Here is a 23062-nt window from a genome sequence, read left to right on the forward strand (position 1 = left end):
AACCGTGCGCGCTTTTATCTGTACCCCTAAAGCCGGGCGCTGTTGGCGGAATCTGCATTAGCTGGCGATTATGAATACCTGTGACAGATCCTCTCTGCCGGCTCCCTGGGTAGAAATGAATTGCCTCCCTCTGTTAACGCTTGCGGAAGACAGGGACCAGGCAATTAGACTTCAGTGGTTAATGTAGCAGGTTTTTGCTGGGGGGTGGGGCTGAGGGATGGGGGGGAAGGTGGAGGACAGTGCTTGAAGCTCCAGCTGGGTGGTTGTTCAGGTTTACAGACACTAAAAAGCGTCGCTGCGGAAACAACAGGCTACCTGTCCGAAAGCTAGCTGAATTCCATCTTCGGAGAGTGGTGGCCACGTCCTCTTGAAGGTTCTCCTCCCCAGGGGGAGCAGCGGTAATAACTTAAAGTGACCGTAACGGGGTTGAAAATAGTAAAAATAACCATAAATTATCACAGAGGGATGTATCCAGAAACTAGTAAAAATAACCATAAATTGTCACAGAGGGATCTATCCAATACACATCCACAAAATATTTGTTCAATGTCTGTAACTATAACAATACATATTTCAGGTCTGACACAAAATCTATGTAGAAAAAAAACCTTAGGATTGTATGGACGTAGTCCGGACCACCCTGCCACCCCCCCTCCCCGCTAAACTCTTCCCTAAATGTTCCACCTACCAGAAAACGAACACATGTGGCTAGCGTGGGCACTTCTATTAATTAAGAATGGCAGAGTGCTTCACGGCTGTGAGTGCAATTGGGCAAATATGGCCTGTATATCTATGAGCCAGAAGAGGAACCTCAAATTTCAGGAATTTGGCCAAGCCAAGAAGTCTCTGGTTATAACTTTTAAAGCTGTCTGGTTTTGTGAAATGGTCACTGCACAAGCAGGTGTTTGCTCTGATTGTGTCAGTGTAGCCATAGCTTTTTCAAAAACTCCACCCATTTCCTAGAAAACGTCTAGCAGGACAGAATACATTAATTTGCTACAAATTATAGGAGGAGATATGCATTGAAGTTTTATTGGCCATTACACCAGGTCCTTCATGGAGGACTTTGACCCAATAGCTCAGAGCTTGGTATTAAATTGAACTCCACTAATTTAATTCCTTCATAGGAATAGATGGAAATATTTAGACTGATATAGGTGGATATTGTAATGCAATTGATTTCTCGTACTGTTGGTGATGCTTAATACATACCATAATAGCTCCATACAATGTAGCTGAAAGCTGTTCACAGATTGACCTTTACAATCTTTTTAAAACTAGGTTATTCATACCTGAACCGGCATAAGAAGACAACCTGCATGCAGTTGAGGCCAAAAGTTTACATACGCCTAGGCTAAAAACACTTAAACTCAATTTTTCACAACTTCATACATTACATCAGGGGTGGCCAACTCTGGTCCTGGGGAGCCGCAGGGTCTGCGGATTTTTGTTTTGACCTTAAATACAACAACCACTTACACAAAATAAACCAGGTGAGGTGAGTTAACTATGTAATCAACTGCTTTAATTGATCAATTAAGTGCCGAGTAAAAACAAAAGCCAGCAGACCCTGCGGCTCTCCAGGACCTGGGTTGGCCACCCCTGCATTACATGCTACCATACATTTCCTGTGTTAAGTCAATTAGGGTGTCTACTTTATTTCCATAAGAGGTCATTTCAAAATAATAGCTAAGAGACAGATTTATTTCAGCTTTTATGTACTATATCAGATTTTCAGTGGGTCAAAAGTTTACATACGCTTTGTTAGTATTTGGTGGCATTGCCTTTTAATAGCTTAACTTGAATCAAACACTTGGGGTAGCCTTCCACAAGCTTCTCACATTACTTTTTTCCCATTCCTCCTTGTAGAACTGGTGTAACTTAGTCAGGTTTGTGGGCCTCCTTGCACGCTTTTTCAGTTCAGTCCACAAATCTTCTATGGGATTCAGATCAGGGCTTTGTGATGGCCACTCCAGTACTTTCACTTTGTTGTCTTTAAGCCATTTTGTAACAACTTTGGAGGTATTCTTAGGATCATTGTCCTGCTGGAAGACCCAGTTGCGACCAAGTTTGAACTCTAGCTGATGTCTTGAGGTGTTGCTTCAGTATTTCTAGATAATCCTCCTTCCTCATAATGCCGTCTATTTTCTGAAGTGCACCAGTCCCTTTTCCAGCAAAACACCCCCAGAACATGATGCTTCACAGTTGGGATGGTGTTCTTCGGATTAAAAGCCTCACCCTTTCTCCTCCATACAAAGCGCTGATCATTATGGTCAAACAGTTCAATTTTTGTTTCATTTGACCAGAGAACTCTCCTCCAAAAGGCTAGGTCTTTGTCCTGGTGATCACCTGCAACCTTCATTCTGGCTTTTTTATGCCGGTCTTAGGAGTAGGGGCTTCATCCTTGCATGACAGCCTTTCAGGGCATGGTGATGTAGGATTCTCTTAATGGTGGATGTAGATACTTTGGTACCTGATGCCTCCAACTCCTTCACCAGTTCCTTTGTTGTTGTTTTGTGGTTCAGTTGAAACTTTCGGGTTTTGTTCAGCCCTGGGAGTTCATTTGTGCCTCCTTCCTGAACGATGCAGTGTCTGTGTGGTCCCAAGATTTTTATATTTGCATAAAATTGTTTGTACAGATGCTTGTGATACCTTCAGTTGTTTGGAAATTGCTCCTACGGAGGAACAGGACTTGTGGAGTTCCACAATTTTTTTATGAGGTCTTGGCTGACTTGCTTGGATTTTCCCATGGTATCAAGGGCAAAAAGGCAGTGGCTCTAAAGGTAGACCCTTTAATGCAACCACAGTTGCCAATTAACTCCTAATTATGATAATTGACCAATCAGAAGCTTCTAAAAAGTCATTACACCAATTTCTGGAATCTTCCAGGCTGTTTAAAGATACAGTCAACTTGGTGTATGTAAACTTTTGACCCAATGGTATAGTGAATTAAAGCTGAAATGAATCTGTCTCTAATCAATTGATTTAAAATTACCTCTGATGTGAACAAAGTCAATGCCGTAATTGACTTGCCAAAAAAATGTATGGTAACATGAAATGTTGTGAAAAACTGAGTTTGAATATCTTTAGCTTAGGTGTATGTACATTTTTGGCCTCAACTGTAGATAATATATATGGATATTATCTACTTTCACCCACAAGTTAGGATCAGTGCTAATAATATTTAAGTTTTAATTATGACCACTGTTATTCACTAGTGCTGGATACTCTCTAGTCTGATGGTAAATACCATGCCTGGATAGGCTGAATGGTCTTTTCTCATTATTACACACATTTGTATTCTTATGTTTATATTGAATCGTATAAAAGAAAATAGTTCGACAAGAACACACGAGGCATAGGAAAATGTTATTTGTGTGGAAGGTGTGGGAAGCATCAGTCCTAGGGGTCTGGTGGGGTGGGAGGTGGGGGGGATGTGGTTGTGAACACAGTGTGGGGTTAAGAAGAGAGCCTTGGAGTTCAGGGCTGGACTCTGGCACATCACATGTACTGGCTCGTTTTAACAGCCTGCAGCCACAGTCCAAAGACTCCAACACTCCAATTCCTGTCTGGGGCTAAAGCCTGACAGACCCCTGGCGCACTATGTGAGAGTTAGGATGGGGAAGCCCTCCTGCGATTCATCTCAAAACGGCTCTGTGAAAAACCAGCACTTTCCAGACCTGAGTGAGAGCCCTCTCTCCTATGACGTACCCGCACTGGAAACTTCTGCAATGCCACACAAGTTATTTTTCAAGCCTAGCTGATACGATCTCTGTGCCCGACTTCATGCACCTTGACCCATTGGGTGTGAAGAGTGAAAATGTTTTCTGATTTTGAAAAGTAGTCTTGTTTTAAGACAAAATGCCTGAAAGGTAAATGCCTGAATGCACATCCTCCCCTTGTCACGGACGTTAACCATCAGCAGACCGTTGAAGGGCATGTTATTTTGTTTTACTTTTGAATCGTGGTGTTTCCTGTTCTGTGGTTACCACGGTGATGTGATGCATCCGTGTGATTGGATTCTCTGGGCTGCTATCCCAGCCTGTCTCTGACGGTATGGGTTTAATCCTGACTCATTAGGCTGCCAGTAAATGGGTGTACAGGTTCTGTTCCAGTTAGCTGTGGGAAAAGCTGTGGTGGTGTGCTTATTGACAGTCCGTTCTCCCAGTCAGGAGAGGTCCATGGGCAGAAATTAATGCCAGCAGAATGTATGGTAGTTAAACCTCAGCCACAATTCCTTGGGCAACTTTTAAACTAGACATTTAAAAAAATTCACCATACGCCTTTTCATTTATTTGAATGAATGCGTATGTGTGACGAAGCCTGAATGTAAATATTTATATTTATTGTATTGCGTGTGATGACTGAATAAAAAATACTACTACTACTACTAAATAAAGCATGAGTTTATTATATTCATTATACCCATAGGGGTCCTTCACCCCGTACCATTGATCTCGCATCTCTTGCTGTCACAGCAGTGAGGGAAGTGCAGATGGGGACGAGTGTTTCTTTGCCATGCTGTTCTGTTGCAGTCCATACAGACCCATTCACGGTTCCAGCAGAATAGACCTGTCCCGTTCTTGAAGCATTGGATTTGCTGGCATTACGGCATTTTTTAAAATGTATTTTTTGTTTTGTGTTGCAAATCACCAGACAGTTTGGGGGGAGGGGAGGTATGAGTGTGTGTGTGTTTCTGTGTGCCTGTGTGCTTGCATGTGCATATATTTAGGCGTGTGCATGCATGCATGTTTGTGTTTGTGTTTCTGCGTCTCTGTGTCCGGTGGGTGTGTATCCACTCTTATTACGTCTCTCTCACCGGGGTTCCAGATCTTTGTCTTCACGGTGTGGCACTGGGAGTTGTACATGCTGCCACTGCTGCTCCTCTTCCTCATGGCCTGGAACTATGTGAAGGTGGTCTATGGGAAGGACAGCCAAAGTCAAGATCTGGTGAGTGCTGAAAAACAGACCTAACCCCCCACCCCCCCCAGACAATCCCTCTCTCTGCCAAGCTCTTAACCAAACCGTACATGACCTCCATTTTACACCTGTACCATACATCTCTGCTGTAGCCCCACCTATACTGTACATCACCACAGTGCTTGTAACCATGCTTGTACACCTGTTCTGTACGTCATAGCAGTAACCGTACCTGTATACCTGCTTGGTACATCATCACAGTAGCCACACCTGCTTTGTACATTGCTGCAGAAAACACGTTCCATCCGTCACTGACATAACCATATTTATTCTGTACTGTACTTGACCACCACCCCTGTACCTTAATATTCCTGTGTAGTCATTTTTAATCTCATTTATATCACATTCATAATGGGCTTCGTTGTGGAAAAAAAGGATGCACAGTTTTGCTTTAACACACAGTCTGCTACCTCCATGTCAACACTGAAGCAGGTTCTATGTGCACAGTAAACAGATTTAATTTATATTTTTATCATATTAACTTTATATTTTAAATTTTAAAGACAAAATAATATGATGAAATCTGCACCTGCTCTGAACAAATACTGAACTGATTCCATAATATTTTATAACCAACACTATATTCCCATAACACAGTATTCCAACCGTATTCCTTGTTATTTTCTAGGATAACATAGGTTATGATGAAGATGAAGACGAAGATGAGAAGGTAATTATCCTTTTGTTATTTATCTGAATAAATAAATGTATCTGTTTTGCAGTAAAAGAAAAATACATTGAGTAGTGGAATTGCATTACGTCCAGTAGGGATGACATTATAATTCTCACTGAGACTTGAACACTTGCAAAGATTACTAAGAGAATCCAAAAATATATTTGGTGGTCTATTTCTGTAGTGTTGCAGATCAGCAGGTAAGGTGCTGGAGCAGCAAAGGTGCTGGTTGAAATCCTGTTTTGACAAATGTGAAGTTCCAACAGAGATCTAATTGACACTTCGAGGCTTTGGCTGTTCCTGCAGACTAACACAAGTCACACAATCTGCTGATCACTTACATCAGCATGCATTGCTAGAAAAATATTTTAAGTTCAAATTTAAGACAACACTTACTTGACTGCTGTAGCTGTGTCAGACACCAAGGGGATTTGTGGCCATCCTGATCTTGTTCTAGATGAAAGGCAGCTCGTAGCCCCAGATTGTTGTGTTTTAACTAATCTACCTTATCAAAGTGTTTTTATCAAACATTTCTTTTAATATTTTTACATGAGATATCTCATTCAGAGTGTTGGCATTTCTTCCTACAGTTAATAAAATTCTATTGCATTTCGGGATAGGGGGAAACAGTGGGAGGACTTCTATACCTCTGAGCAATGACCTTTTCGTGAAGGCCCAAGCAGGGCTGGGCACAAGGCTTATATCTATAATCCAGTCAGTATATGCAGATCCAAGACCCCCTCTATGCTACTGGAGGCTCTTGGCAAAAATTTGTTTGAGGCCTCCTTTGCGTTACTTTGAGATTGCCAGGGGGGGTGTGGTTGGCGAGGTAGGTGATTGCCTATGTCTCCTATCCGCCTATGACGCAATCACCGCGAGTAACTTTCCCCCGCAACGACAATCTCAGGGTTCACAAAATGGGTCCCGCCTTCGGTATCGCGTCTGTCACAAGCCGCTAATTCATGTGCGTCATGATATATGTGCCTGCGCGGTCGAGCGTACGCGTTCAGCGGCACCGCGCCCGTAACCGCAATACGTGCTGAAGAGGGGGAGAGAGAGAAGTGGAGCAGAGTCCGCTGAACTTCAATGATATGGTAATTATTCCTCCCCGTCGGCTCGGCGAATGAAGACGTAGCCACACGGGGAGATGAGGCGTGCAGTTTTTTCGTCGCCAGCCCTATCCATGGGCTCGCCTCAGCTGATTGATTTGCCTGAATATTTCTCATTTATTTAACGTGAAACTACATTGTTTTTTTTTTTCACCTTCTTACACCCTCGGCCCTTATAAGTGTGCAGAACCACCTGACGAGTGTCCTTTTTATTGTTCGCAATGGCCCGTCTATGGTTTGGCTACTCTGCAGTATACTCTTCAGTGACTTTGTAGGACTATTGTGTTCCTTATGTAAAGCAACCTTAGACCCCTCTCCCCTGACAGTCGTCGGTGTCCCAAAATTGATCATTTTGATAATATGTTGGGCACATATGGTGTTGTTTGTACACACCCCTAGGAATAAGATATTATTATTATTGTTTGAAGGTGTGGTGTAAGGTTTCTTGAATGCGTTTCTCACAACATCTCCTGCCTGCTGTTTTTGTCAGCACCACCTGTGAGGTAGTCAGATTCCTTTAGTCCCCCCCAATGAAATGCACTCTTTCTGTCAATTACCTCCTTTCCAGTTCCTCATGCTTTTTAAAGCTCCCAGCTTTATTTTGAAGTGCTTAATTGAAACGAAGTGTGTGTTTGGGTGACTGTTAAATTACACACTGTGAAAGCTTATCACACTGTAAAGCTTTTTAGATTTTGTAGCTTTGTGGTAAAAAGAATGAGTATGTCTTGGATTTTTTAAATAATTTTATAAAAGATTTAAGACAGGTTTCCTAATAGATTTATGGTTATCATTTCCTGTACGTTTGTGAACAGAACTGGCACAGCACCAGCCATGTAAAATGTATTATATGTATGTATTGTATGCAAAGAAAAGACAAAAAGAAAAGGGAGAGACGTAATAAAGAACAGATCCACCCTCTAAGAATCATAATCCCTCCACAGAGAGAAATTTGCTTACAAATGATGTGCTGTCAAAGTGAGTTCCCTTTGGCCCGAGCTATCAGACTGTGGCTGACAGTGTTTAATTGGCAGTAAAGAATATGGTGAGTTAGGAATCCTCTCATTTGTGTAGAGAGTGACATCAAGAGATGAAGCGGCTCTGACTCCCCCACCAAACACTTTCTCCCACCCCCCCCAGTCTGGCATGGGCCCCTTTCCCAGCAATGCTGCTGATCTTGGACAGGTTGTGGAATTCCAGGCGGGAGTACTGAAGACATGCGCGCGCACACACACACACACACACACACACACACACACACCACCACCACGCTACACCATACCACACCACATATACACATGCACATACACACTATAGCTCACACTCTCATACGGTGTGTACCCCACATGGATATCCATGCCATATATACATTTCGATGCAAACGTATTGGAACAGTTGTCAAATTGGTTGTTTTTTCTCTGTACTAATGAAATCTGTATTTCAAATTGATGCCTGTGAGGCAAAATTCACAATGTCTGCATTTTTTAAATGTTTAAAAAAAAAAAAACAGACACTGAACTATACTACAACAGTGCCTTTCAATGAGTCATGCCCCCCTATTGCAAGTCAGCTTAAGTACTGGGACAGATGACCATCAACTGTTTCATATTTCTCACGTTTACAATGTTACTCTATTTATAAATGGAAAACCACGAGTATCCTTTTGAAGCATTTGTAAGCTAAAAAGATACAAGTCAAGAAAACTGCAGATGAGGGCAAGAGAACTGAGTATGACAGCCAATTACTCATGCAGACTCATTGTGAGGATGAAAGACAAGAAAAATCAATGAGAACTAGCGCAGAATGTTTTTTTTATTCCTAAGTTTTTTAGGAATGTCCTGAAGATGAAGCTAACTACTTGAGGATTTAGGAATCACCAGCAATCAGGCCGTCCACGGACAAAATGAGAAAGTGATGACAGGATGATTATAAGATGTGAAAAAAATCCTAAACTGTCTGCATGAGTAACTGCTGATGATCTTCATACATCGGGAGTGAAAGTATCATTGTGTGCAGAAGACTGAGGGAGGCAAATTGCAGAGGCTACACTTCCAGATCTAAACCTCTCATCTGCACCCAGAACAGAAAGACAAGGCTGGAATTATTTTTAAAAAATACAAAAGATGAACTTGATGAGTCGGACAAAGATAGACCTTTACCAGAGGGATGGATGAAAGTGTGGAGAAAGAGAGGGGCTGCTCTGAACCCTCGGCATGCGATTTTATCTGTCAAGCATGGTGGAGACAGTATCATGGCTTGGACTTGTATGGCTGCATCCGGAACCAGTTCAGTGCTCTTTTTTGATGATATAACAAGCAATGGCAGCTGAAGTGTACAGAGACATATTGTCCACCAATAGTTTGAGAAATGCCACCAAACTCATTGGACGGAAGTGCATCATATAATAAGACACTGAGACAAAACAAACATAATTAAGGAAAAAGGAAGAAAAGGTCCAAGTGTTTCAGGTAGCCTAGTTAGTAACCGTATTTAAACCCCATTGAACATGCTTTTCACTTGCTCATGAAGAAACTGATATTCTCTTGTGGATTATCTACATTCAAGTTGAGCTGTAATGGTTTTTCGTGCCACAATACAATGCACATGAGTATGTTCAGGCTCAACAAATACCAGTAGGTCCCGAAAGCCCTCCACTATGCTTTGGGAACATGTCTTTCATTCTTGCTTATTTTCTGCGGTCCCTTGGCTGTGAATGTTTGGTTCTTAGGTGGGTTCACATTTAGATGTCGACATGGTATATGGATTTGGCGGCACTGCACTGAACAGTGTTTTCCTTGAGCTTTTCATTTCACATGGCACTTTTTTGCGTGCTGGCCGTTTTCAACTGACAGTCCAGTGGACGACAGAAAGCCATACCAGCCCTGTCTATTACCCGTATACATCAGTAGCTTAGGTAACATTTTGATCTTTTATTTTGAACAGTTTGAAAATTAAAAAATTGATTTAAAAAAACGAACTTTTTTCTATAATTTAATTTAACATTCGACATAGGTGCTCGCGACTGACAATTAACAAAAGACAAATTGTTCACATTCCTAATCTGCAAGACCTTTTTTAAACAAATTCTAATGGCTCTTTTAGGTACTTTTTAGGAAATTAGAACCTGACCACCCTGTTTTTGTGGCTTTCGTCTTGCAGTGTAACCCCTAGTTCTGTTGATGAAGTCTTCTACGAACAGTACGAACCAACACATCCACTCCTGCCTCCTGGAGATTGTTTCTGATCTGTCAGACAGGCGTTTGGGTTTTTTTTTCTTTATTATGATCAGAATTATTTGGTCATCAACTGTAGAGGTCTTCCTTAGTCTACCAGATTCTTTGTGATTACTGAACTCACCAGTGTTCTCTTTCTTCTTAATGATGCTCCACACAGTTGATTGTGGTAAGCCTAATGTTTGGTGTATCACTGACTGTTTTTTTTTTTCTTACTTTTTGCTTCATAATGATTTCCTTGCCTTTCATTGGCTCAACCTTGGTCCTCATGTTGACACACACCAATAACAGACACCAAAGACTAGATACTGAAAGCTCTCTTATACCTACAGTAAGGAAGCAATTGAACACACCTGACTACCTGAAACACCTGCCAAGCAATTTTTTCCCAAACACCCTGAACTGTACCCTGAACTAGGGTGGAATGTACAAAAAGTGTAGTCAATTGTGCATGGTGAAATCAAAATGTATAAAAATAGCATTAAATAAAACCTAAAATTCTAAATTTTATAAAACTGTGGAGCCAAATCAAGAAAAAATATGTTGTTGTCCGAAACGTTATGGAGATCACTATATGTTAAACATAAGTTATGAAATAAGTGTAGATGTGAAATTTTCCTCATAGTCATTATTTGATGTGAGATACGAATATGATTAGTACAGAGAAAAAACAACCAATTTTGCCCAACTGGCCCAATGCATTTGCATTTAACTGTGTATTTACGCACAGTGGTGCCTGTGCATTTCTAGCTCCTGTGAAATAAAGCAGCATATTAACTGTGTGTTCTGTGTTACTGCAGGTACCCAGATTTGATGTGATTTGCTCTAATGAAAGAGATGCAAAATGAGTCTTTACACTGCATTTGGCGATGTAGATCTGCTCCTTAAAATCCCCCACAAAACACTGTTTTCTACCTTTGTACCACAGATCAAACCTGTTTGCTGTAATGCTGTCTTTAAAGGGGATGCATCCTGCAATCTGTCTGAAACAGGAAGGTGATCTGACGCACATTTCCTAATCACAAGACATTCGCGATTTTTGTTGTCTGTTTCCAGTAAAAACCGTCCCTTTAACTTCTGAGGGACCTGTTTTGTAGTTTTTTATTTTTTCTGGAGGGGGGTGGGTGGAGTGCTCAGGAAAAGGAGCACACAGAGACTAAGATCATCAAATGACTTTATCGTCAGGTTGTTTTTTCCCCGGCGAGCCTTAGCAGAAGATGGAGTGCTTCAAAGGTGTTTTAAGGGACATAAATGGAAATAATCCTGAAAGCTCATTGATGCGGGGACAGAAGCCTGCCTGGGCCTGCATTCTTTTGGTCTTTATTAACATGAAAGCACTGTGATGTTGTGTTTCATGTAGCCTGGATCGCAATCTCAGACGCAAATTCTCCGTGTTCGTAGTGGTGTGTGTATGTGTGTGTATGTGTTTCCCCAAGTACAGACACGCATTTCCACACAGACACACACACACACACACACACACACACACCTCTTCTAGCGTGGGCCTTGAATAAGTTTAAATAGTCAGTGTCTTCTTTTCATTTGGCATGCTTCCCTCTCTCCTTCCCCGGATTTTTCGGATGTTCGCGCTAGTGAGCGAGCGAGCGCCCTCCGGTTCTGCCTGCGGTTCAAGCTGTCCCGGTAGATAAGAAACAGAGGACGAGCGGGCTGACAGCTTTATCCCTAAGATCACCCTAAACTAAGAGCTCTATTCAATCTAAACCACTGTAACACTTTGGCCATAACTCTGTGTAAAATTCAGAGGTCAAAAGCTTTTTAGTAATGTCTGGAACATGAGCCTGGAGCTCTGTGCAAGAGGACTCTGATGTGGCTGCGGTCAGTTCCGTGTGAATTGCCAGGCCTGCTGTTTATGTGCTATCTTGAAAGAACAGAACAGTACTAAACGGTACAAATCTGTTTCCAGGGAGACCAAAAAGCTAATTCTTTTCTCTTGTGTTTTTAGAGTTTGTCATAGCTAGGTTTCAAACAAATGGACAGACCCTGTTCCGGTTTCTTTTCTGCTGTGTTTGTCAGTCTCGACCATGTTAGATGGCAAAATTGCATTCGTTTTTTCTCCTCCAGTGAGACAGGAGATGATTGTTTGTCTTGGTGGGTAGGTCTCAGATGGCTGGACAAAGCCTTGGTGTTCTCCCCACAGCCTGACAACATATTTCCCGTCATTCTATGTTGTCCAGTGCATGTGTTTGCCATGGTGATAGTGGTCTGATGCCATCTTGGCTCTTGGCCTTCACTGCTGAAGGTCTCTCTAACTTTGCATTGCTGAATGTTGTCGGTTTCTCTCTCATGACTTCCTCATAAAATTTAGACCACCGTTTGATTTTGAGCTTCCCTGAAATTCAGACTTCACAACCTGTATGTGCCTAAGAGTGTAAGAGCCTGAGAAATTAGAATCGAATTTGACTGATGGAAATTTGTGACTGATATTTTTTTTTGTTGATATTTTTATATTGTTATATTTCTGTGATATTGGTTTATTTCTGTAAAGCACTTCATAAATAATCAAAGTTTAAGTGCCATATCTGTTTCTCTTTTTAAATCAGCGTGAGTAACTAAGGCCGTGATCTGACTGTTTGTCCCATAACAGAATCTTTGAACAGTTAATATACACTTGTGAAGGAGACACAAGGTGTAGTTCACATCATGGCAGTTTATCTCTTCCTGTGGTGTGCGTGTGTGCATGTGTGCCATGCTTGGGTTCCTTAATTAATTGAAAATACAGTCCATTAATTGAAAAATCCCCATAGAACAGGAGTGTGCGCAGGATATGGTGTGTGTTTTTGTGTTTGGTTTAGGGTTTACTTGAGGTTACCATGCTGCCCATCATTTCACTGGCCCCGCCCTCTTCCTGGGGGCTCCCAGGGGCCAGGTGATGGGGCCCAGATAACAGGCTCTGTCTGGCTGCTGTCATGCCGTGCTGTCTGGGTCACTTTCAGACCCAAACATACACACGTCCTCGAGCCCCTAATGACAAAGACCATCAGACCAGTTTTCCTCCCTATCCCTCTATCATCATTCCTCTCTTCATTTCCTCCTTTTGATGTGAAGATTCTCAGGCCTCTTTAGAGGGAATTACAGGCCGATATCTCCATCTTTGCTCCTCTCTGGAGAGCATCACCGGGTCTCTCCATCACTGTTTACTGTACTCCCCGAGTGATCACATCTCTCTGGGCTTTGGGCTTCAGAACCAGCATTTTCCCAGGCTGAAGGCACCATTTATCATGTAAAAAAATGAAAATGGGGGAAAAGTATGAGTGCCTGGTCTAGTCTGTGTAAGAAACAGCTGCTCACTTTAGTGTAATTTATCTGTATATGACACACAAAGACTAAATAATAGTTGTCACCCTAATGCTCAATCCTTTCACCATCCAGCTCTGGCGAGATAACAGGATTACATGAAAGGGATGCACATAATAATGATAAATAATCGCAGGGTATTGCATTTATGTGTATATGGTACCTTACATCTTAGGATCTCCGTATAGTATATGACGAAAGGGAGGAGGTGGTGAGATGACCTATATGCAGCTGCCACCTATGACAGCACCGTCCGTTGGGGGTGGGGGGGGAGTGAGAAGCTAACTTGTTATAATTCGGAATTGCATCCCTTTCTCCCATTCCTCAGTGTAATCACATTACCTCATCGCCAAATCACCAGGCCTCTTGATGAGGCCGAACGTTGCTACGTAGCTCTTCCTAATGACATCACAGTTCCTGCCAGGCTTTGATGGTACAGCTTTTACTGAATGTTTGCGACTTGTTTCATGTGGGGTATGTGGAGGGAGAACACGTTGAGGTCTGTGCGATGCACTGGCAGCCTCAGCCTGTCCCTGATACCAACGCTACGTGCTCAGTACATGCCTGCGGGTTCTTTGGGTCGTTCCCGAATTGCCTGCACTTGAGAGTGCACCTGTGGCACTCGGTCTGGGGTGGTCCTGCCTGGATGTCGGTTTTTTGTCCTTGGTCCCTGGGTCCCGTCTGCTCTGTTTCCCCGTGTGTGTTAAAATACCTTTGCCTGTGGCTGAACCTTGGAGTTGCAGTGTGGGTGACTGGCACGTGTATCTGAGCTCACAGCTGGTGGGGGCAGGTATCTACCTGTTCTTCATCTCTCTGGGATGTGGGCACGGAACGGGCTCTCAGTTTCGAGATTGCTTCGTTTCGTGAGCAAGACCCAACTTGCCGCGTTGAGACTTCCCGATTAGTATCCTGTCATGTTATATTGGCTCTGAACACCATTTTACCAGGATCCCACAGAATCTGATTGCCAATGACAATATTTATACCTACATCTCAGTATAGTGTTGTTGTTGATCTTATTATTCTTGTTTTTCCGTTGTTTTTTCCCATCCAGTTAATGCTTCATATCTGCCTTATTGTTAAAACCTGACCAAATGTGGAATCTTATCCGTCTCTCCTGTTGCCTTTTTTTAGTAGGTAAATGTGTGAGATAAAATAACCGGCTTTGGCCAGTTTTCGACGCTGGAGCCCTGAGACAGCCAGAGAGATGTGAGCTGGTTACAGGCCTGAGGGAGGACAAGCTGGTTCTGATCACAGCTCTCCTCTGACCTGGCTCTCTTCCTCACCGCCACTTTCTTTATTTCCCAGGAGTCTGAGAAAAAAGGGCTGATGGAAAAGATCCACATGGTCCAAGAAATTGTCATCACCGTTCAGAACATTCTGGAAGAAATTGCATGCTTTGGGGAAAGAGTTAAGAAGTGAGTTGATTACTTGTTTATTGTATCTTCTTTCATCTTTATTTAACTTGTCATTTTTCAATTTGTCATCCACATTTGATCAAGTCGCATGACATGAAGTATCCATGCTAAATGAAAAATTGGGTATTTTGGGGACATGCTGGTGACCTGCTTCTGTGTTTATGAAACTGCATGCATGTTTGAACTGCAGATGTTTAAATTGTTATTTCACTGATTTGTTTAAGTGTTTACAATAAATTGTGTTGCTCCTTATCTGGTAGGCTGTGATTTAGTTTTAATCAGGTGTCCATTTATTAATGTTTCCACAGCACGTTTAACTGGTCAGTGCCCTTCCTGTCCACCCTCGCCTGCTTGATTTTCACTGTGGCCACAGTATTGAGTTACTTCATCCCACTACGCTACATTGTCCTAATATGGGGTAAGTATAGCCAGCCCGTTAGCTCTGTGCTATATTATCTTTATATGGGGTACTGTAAGTGTAGCCAGCCTGTTCGCTCTGTGACACATTGTCTTAATATGAGGTAAGAGTAGCCAGTCTGAACTTAGCTTGGTGCTACATTGTTTTAATATGGGGTAGCAGTAGCCAGTGTGAACTTAACTCTGTGCTACACTGTTTTATTATGGAGAACAAGTAGCCAGTCTGAACTTAACTCTGTGCTACACTGTTTTATTATGGAGAACGAGTAGCCAGTCTGAATTTAGCTCTGTGCTACATTGTTTTAATATGGGGTAAATGTAGCCAGTCTGAACTTAGTTCTGTGCTACACTATTTTTATATGGGTAAGAGTGGCCAGTCTGAACTTAGCTCTGTGCTGTACTGTTTTAATTTGGGGTAAGAATAGCCAGCCCGTGTGTGCTGTGAGCCTCTCTCTGTTGCTCACTTGCTGCTTGATTTGCACGCCGCCATCGCTGCGGTTCTGACACTTTAGCGAAGAGGCCTGCCAGAGCCATGCTACTCCCACAGCTTCCTGTGGACAGATTGCAGGGGGCGGAGGAGGGATTAAGAGAGTCAGAATTGCCCTGCGGCTTCCCGCCCGTTACGCTCCGCACATCGATCGTACAGCGTGCGTCCTCTTTGTTTAATCGCGCTTCCGGTGCTCACCTTTCCCCGCTTTCCCCAGCCTATCCGGAATGGAGAGAGATGCGCCCTTCCCTGGCCCAGTTCTGCCTTTCGCACATTTCTGCACGGAACGGCGTTATCGTTTCCGGCACCTGCTGCAGGACAGCAAATCTTGGCTCGGCTTTATTTCCTGTTTTACACATTTTTTTTTTTTTGCGCACTCGTTTATTTTTCCCACTTAAGTCCCCGTGGTGTTTGTGCGATCTGTTAACAAACATCTGATCAAAGCCAGGGGAAATGCCATCTCAGAGCTTTTGCTCAGACTTCGCACAACACATGCAAAGCCGTCAGCAAATTGTCACCATGAGGAAGGAAGTTTTATATGTACATTATATTTAGGCACTTAGTGATGCTCTTATACGGTGACTGCTTAGCTTAATTCGTTTTTTACATGCATTCATGCAGCTCATTGTAACTGGCCTCGTACCAATGCAAACGCACAGGCTCGCCCACACACAAACTTTTGCGCTCATGCGTGCAGAGTGTGTGTGTTTTGTATGTATTGTTATATGTACTGTCAGACTTTAATTAATAGCCAAGGCGTTTCATTGCTTATAATGTAGGTAAGCCACTGCATTTGTTGGAGACCAGCTGTTCTAGGAGACTGGCATCAATAGGTGTTTCTCACTTATGCAGATAGACTACACCTCATTCTAAAACTTAACTACTAGTATTAAAACTTTCACATTTTTGCAAGAATCATTAAATTAGGTGATGAATATGATAAAATTCTCTGTTTTTGCTCTTTACATTCGCACACTCTCTAGGGGTCTGAGTGCCTCGCTGTTGTGCTCCACTAAATTTAATATGGAATTATTTCTGTTACAACACCGGTAGCTACAGCACGTTAATTCTGCTGCAGTGGGACTTTGACGAACCGCTTCCCTGTTACCAGGGTGATGTATTTTTGGAGGCTATTAGTGGAGAGCTGTGTTTATTTGCATTTTTGTTTTATTAAAGTGCTCTTTACTGTTCTTGTTAGACTTGGTGTCTAAATGGAAGTTTTACAGCGCACAGTTTCTCCAGGTTTTAAACAAGCTTGTAAGAGTCGGTAGGTACTGGTGTCTGTACTGCCACTGAAATTCTGAAATTAAGGACGGGACCCCAAGCCCCGCCTTAGGCTGTGTGGATTATGCAGAGCATCACTCCCCTGCTTTACATTACAAAGGCAGCGAGTCAGTCATCTCAGGGGGTCAAGGAGGGGTCAGGCTGGGATTGGGGGGGGTGGTTCTTACCTGCTCCTCCTCCCGTCTTGCACCTGCATTATGAGAACTGGGTGCTGCTGGAACACCACAGAGGCAGGTGCCCCCAGACAAATAAAAATTGTGGCTGTGGCTATGGGTCGGGGCAAGGCAGGGTGGGCGCAGTGGGGCCAGGTAGGGTGGGATTTTTATTTGCATTCATCTGGGCCTTGCCAGGTTCATATTCATCTGAGAGAAAGAGATAGAGAGAATGACATGGTGTGGGAGGTATTAGATATTGGGGGGAAATGGAGAGAAGCTAGAGAAGCTGAAGAATGGGTGGGAATGGGGAGCATCGATTCTAGACAGCGTTGTGGGGCGTCAGGGTAGGGATCATCAGGAAGTTTCCACTTCTTATCCTGGGTATGGAGGGGGCTCCACACGCCTCTGTATGTACATGGTCTGTAGCACACACACGGCTGTCTTTAGAGGTGGGGAGTGTCGAAAACATGCTCACATGGTCTTGGGTTGACATTCACTGAACACAAATATGTTCTCATTTCTCACAGGCATCAACAAGTTTACCAAGAAGCTGCGCAATCCGTACGCCATTGACAACAACGAGGTTATGGACTTCCTCGGGAGGGTTCCCTCCGATGTCCAGAAGGTAACAGAAGGTTCTGGAAGTTGTAAAATGGGGTGTGGAGGGGAGTTTCCTTCTGCCTGAGCAATATTTGATGTTAACTCTCTGTTTTCCCTCCTTGCTCTGTTCCCTTTTGAAGGCCCGTTTCCACGGTTACCAGTATTGACTATGTCTCCTAGGTGAACATGCCACCCCCTTTGTGCCCTGATCTGTCCCAAACCGCATTGTCTCTCTGTGATAAATTTTTACATAAAGACCGCACATCAGAGATCCCAGATTAGCCGCAAGGTGGGGCCCCATGGAAGCCTTGGCCGTCCCAGACTTATCTCTGGGGTTTGAACTTGGGCCCCAAAAGGCGGGGCGCCATCAGGTTCGATCGGAGGAAGTGGATTAAGGAAGTTGAGAGGTTGGGGACAGTGGGTCAGTTTTGACCCCACAAAGCGCAGTCCTGGATCAAAACTGAGCGATGTGTCTGTTCCAGTAGCACCACATGCCCCCAGGGGGTATTTCACAAAGCAGGATTACTGAGTTAGCTGAAGAACTGCGCTGAGTAAAACCCGGAACAGTTCTTTTTACTTCAGTCCATGTTCCAGATTTGGGACGGTCCCGGGTTGTGAAACCGGGCCCTGGTGAGCCCAAGAAGTGATTTGGTTCTTAGAACAGCTTGTTTTGGCCCTCTCTCGCTCTCTCTTTCTCTCTCTCTCTCTCGATCTCTTTCTCTCGCTCTCTCTCTATCTTTCTGTCTCTTTTTATGTCTCTGTGTCTTTATCTCTTTTTGGCGGAAGAATTTGGGCTGTGTCGCAGCCGTATGTGACAGGGCCAGCCCACCCCCGAGCTGCTTGCCAAATCAAAGAAGGGCTTCCTGCAGCAGCGCCATGGTTGGGTTCAGTTTCAGTATGGGAATTTTTCAAATCATGAACTGAGCTTCAGCTCATGTTGCAGAATTGGCTAAATTGAAATAGAAATGGCCCCAACCCTGGTGCTTGGTGGCATTGTATGAACCAGTAATGCAGTCTTCCATTTACCTTTGTGCTTCATGTGCTCTTCCTGTGGGCCTCAATAATGAGGAAAAGCAAAGGCCAATACACATGTAACTGAGTCCAGTTGGGCTTGGTAATTATAGTCACTCCTCAAATTAAGCTTCTGGGCTTCTCTGCTCAACAGTGAGCAGCATCTGCCTGTTCAGGAGGTTCTTCAGGTGCAGCTGCCTTTTGTCTTGAGTCTTAATCAGGCCCAGATAATTTGAGTAGAATTTCCATGTTAACACCACATAATGATGTAATTGTAGTGTTCGAAATTGAAACAGGAAAATAGGACATGATTCCCCTGGGAGAAATCATTCAGAGTAGGCTTTTTCTAAAACATGTAAAAATAAAAAGTTTTCCTCAAAGTAAAGTTGACCATCTCATGCCAGAGTCTGTGAATGGGGTCTGAATCTGTCCATTCTAACGCCGGTTTGTTTTTGTTTTAATTCATTTTTTGTCTTTTATGGTAAATTATATAAGGGCTGCACACCAAATTTATGCGGGTACAAAAAGTTTGGAGGGTCATTTCATTTCAAGTTTCACTAGACTTCTATTTTTCCATTTTCCTACGGGTATTTGGAAGAAACTGGAGAAAAATGTGTGGCCTTTTGTCCTCCCAGGTGTTTTGTTCCTGAATCTGTGAAGGAAATGACAACCCAGTAAAACATTACTTACATGAGATGGGTGCGAAAGTCTTTTGGTCAAAGTTGCGGGTCTGTTTTTTACTGCAAGTGAACCCCAGGTGGAATAGAAGGAAGACAGGACTGAAGGCTGCCAAGTCCAGACACAAGAGTATTTCTCTAGTCACTGGTGGTCTACGGCAGCTTTGATTCGGTTTTTGGAAGAAAAGAAAGGAACGTTTTACTTGGAAGAGCACAACTTCTCACTGAATGATTGTACATTTTGAAAAGCTGCTTCTCTCAGGCAGCGGAAAATCTGCTTTTAATATGGTGAGTTTGGAGGAGTCGGGGAGGGTCGTGTGGCTGGTGAAATCCTCGCTCGCTCTGATTAATCCCCTCTGTTCTTGTGCTTATAGAGTGATTCATTACCTGAGAGCCCTCCCCCAGGTCTTCCCCCCCCTACTCCAGGGAGCCGTTTCTGTATGCTCCACTGAGCTCGGATTACCTGTCTCTGACTGCGCTCATGTTTGTTTTCACAGGTGCAGTACGGCGAACTGAGGGTGGCCAGCGGCCAGACGCCACTCAGGAGGAAGCCTCGCGCTCCATAGGTGGGGTCGGGTGGGGGGGGGGAGAGGGGGGGCGGGAGTATCTGCTGACCGTCTGTATCCCCTGAATGCTGCATTTTGCACCCGTTATACTCATGTGAGACTGTCACCTCGATGATGCTGGCCGGTGGTGAAGGAGGAGGAGGCATTTTGGAACAGCAAGCCCACCCGCCACGCCGAAGACCTATCAGTCATGAAAATGAACGCACAAACAGGAGGCTGCACATTTCGGGCCTTATAAGTAGTTTAGGAGCCAGAGGGCCAGGCGAACTGCTGACCGTTCTACCCCTCTCATAAGCGCCACTGTAGATGCCTATACCTGCCACGTGAGCTGATTTATAAATGAGAAGCCACATATTGGAGGCAACCAAAATGGGGCCCTGCGGAACCGACAGCAATGCTGTCAAAGCAAAGCCTGTAGTTTGCAGCAGTAACCACTCGCACTGCTTCCCTCTGGTAGTTTTATTGGTTTTATGAAATACTGATTGCTTTGACATAATGGAATGAATGTCTTATTTTTTTCTGCCAAACAGAAAAAGAAATAACTGCCACGACACAAGTTTATGTATAATTTATTGAAGAGTTTAGAAACTGTCCTTTCTATTGAGTAGCTACAGTATGTTAGCATACTTGATTAAACTGCTATTTCACTGTGTTTAGTGGGAGTTTTCTTATTTAGTTTATCTATTTATTAAGCCAAAAGCATATCAGTTGGTGGCACAACAAGAAACTGAATCTTGTCCAAAAGTAGCATGGTGGAACTGTCATTGATTTCCATAAAATTTTACTTTAAAGACTCTTGAATATATATCATTTTAATCAAAGTGTACTATTGGTTTTCTGTGGTTTTTTGAATGGGAGGATATTTTTTATAAATGAATACATTTCTTGCACAACTCCGTTTTTATGGAAAGCAGTGGAGGTGCTTAACATCCAAGATTTTACTGATAAGGTGAATTTCTATTCACAGTTCTGTAATTCATGTAACATTTGTAATTTTCTGGTTTTAAGATGGTGGAGACAGTAAAATAGCAGTAATTTAATGATGATAACTGTAATTATCATCATTATATTATGTTTCCAGGTATGGTATGGTATGATTGTGTCATTGGATGTTACACTCTTTATCATTTCAGGTCAAACACCATTTAAAGATACTTGTACACTCATCTTAAGGGTTAAGATTGTTGTGTATTTTCTCTGCTCAACACAAAATAAATGTATTTATTTTTAACTTTGTCCCAGCAGTTTTTGTGATTGTCTGAGTGTTCTGTATAATCAGTCACAATGATCTTTCTGTTCCGATGAGTAACTACAAACTCATTATTACAAATCTGTTTTATTTTTAGTAATTTGGAATTACAAATTGTGCTGCTATATCCATATCATTTACATGCATTTTTGGTTTATAAACTAAACTTTGCCATTATGATTACAAGCAGTCAATAGGAGTTGCAGGCAAAATTATTTCATCTATCATTAAAACTATTCTGAATTTATTAAACAATTATCTCGGTTAAATTTTCAGTTTCAATTTGCTACATTGACACGATACATCCATATTGCCAAATCATTCTCTCTCACTCACTCTTTCTTTCCCCTCGCTCTCTCGTTTTTCTCCATCACTCCAGACAGTAAACATATCTGATTACACAACCCCCTGTGCTCCCAACACTGGCAGGTTTCACGTGGATGCTCCATCCTAGAAATGACCCTGGTCGCCACTTCGCCGTGGTAACGGAGTACATCAAAGCTCTGTTTATCTAGATCAGTGGCTGCAGTGGGCTTTGTTGTGTTTCTCACAATAGTAGAGTCCAGATAAGAGCCATTTCGCGGACAGCACTCTCGATTCTTTGCACTTAGCGGCTTTTGAATTTCCATTCAAATATGACTGGGCCTAATGTCTCCATAGCCCAATTCGCACTGCTGTACTGGGTGCAATGCCTGGGCTTCTAATTAAGGGAAATTATGCCTTCAATTGTGGCCTCCCACTCAGTTTTCTTACTTACTCATATTGTATCATAAGCCTTTTGTAACCAATGTTAAGCAATCCTTGATCATTTCAAAAAGTACAGAGTAGGTCCACCTTCCATGCATACATTTTAATTTGTGTGTGTGTGTGTGTGTGTATACTGGATATATATATATATATATATATATTATAATATATATATATATATACACAGTGAGTGCTATGTTTGAGACACAGACATATATATATATTTTATTTGGCTCTGTACTCCACAATTTCAGATCTGTAATAAAACAATTGTGGTTAAAGTGCACATTCTCAGCTTTTACGGACATTTTGGTTTCACCATGTAGAATACTTACACTTTTTATACATAGTCCCCTGATTTCAGGGTATCATAACGTTTGGGACATATGGCATCACAGGTGTTTCTGATTAGTCAGGTATGTTCAGTGCAGGTATGAGAGCTTTCAGTATCTAGTTTTGATTATAGCCTTTTCATTGCTTTTGTAATCTGTTATCGGCCATTATGAGGCTGAGAAGAGAAAAAAAAGAGAGACATAGGCCTAAACTTAGGCTAACCAAAATCAACTGTTTGGAACATTATTAGGAAGACACCACTGGTGAGCTCTGAAATCCTGGTAAGCCTAAGGATGTGTCATTCAGCACTATGAGGACAGGCGGAGCACTTTGGAACTGGGTGTAAGATTAGACCAAATTTGCAGCATACACTAGCAGTGAGTTTTATGGCTGAAGGAGCCTGGTGTTGCCAGAATGTCATACCTATGGTGAAATATGGTGGTGGATCTTTGATGTTATGGGGTAGTTTAGTATCACTGGTTATGGGGCTCAATTTCAGAAAGTCCAAAGACATGGTACAGAACCCTGGTTACTTCCGCTGAGAATCTAATACTTATTTACAAGTGGAACTTTCAGCAAGAATATGATCCCAAGCATACTACAAGATCGACCAAGAAATGACCTCAGAATTTTGTATTGCATTGGCAATCTCAGTTTACCTGATTGAAAAAAATGTGATTTGAATGGAAAAAGGCAATCCACAATCAAAGACCAAATGATCGGGAAGATTCTGCATCAAGAAATTGTTAAAGATCCCCCACTATGTTCACCAATCTTATTAAACATTATATAAGACGACTCAGTAGTGTTG

The 23062-nt window shown here is 42.6% G+C and overlaps 1 protein-coding gene across 2 annotated transcripts in view; it reads left to right on the forward strand.

Moving 5' to 3' along the window:
* Window positions 1-21153, forward strand: part of LOC135254967 (multiple C2 and transmembrane domain-containing protein 2-like) — a 78595-nt gene extending 57442 nt beyond the window's left edge. For both annotated transcript variants that reach the window (XM_064335606.1, XM_064335607.1), the window contains 6 exons: window positions 4831-4950; window positions 5609-5650; window positions 14616-14725; window positions 15034-15143; window positions 17596-17693; window positions 19854-21153. In XM_064335606.1, coding sequence (XP_064191676.1) covers window positions 4831-4950; window positions 5609-5650; window positions 14616-14725; window positions 15034-15143; window positions 17596-17693; window positions 19854-19922 — 549 coding nt within the window. In that variant the 3' untranslated portion in view covers window positions 19923-21153. The remainder of the gene's footprint in view (window positions 1-4830; window positions 4951-5608; window positions 5651-14615; window positions 14726-15033; window positions 15144-17595; window positions 17694-19853) is intronic.
* Window positions 21154-23062: the final 1909 nt, after the last annotated feature.

Source organism: Anguilla rostrata, chromosome 5 (assembly GCF_018555375.3).
Source record: "Anguilla rostrata isolate EN2019 chromosome 5, ASM1855537v3, whole genome shotgun sequence".
NCBI lineage: Eukaryota > Metazoa > Chordata > Actinopteri > Anguilliformes > Anguillidae > Anguilla > Anguilla rostrata.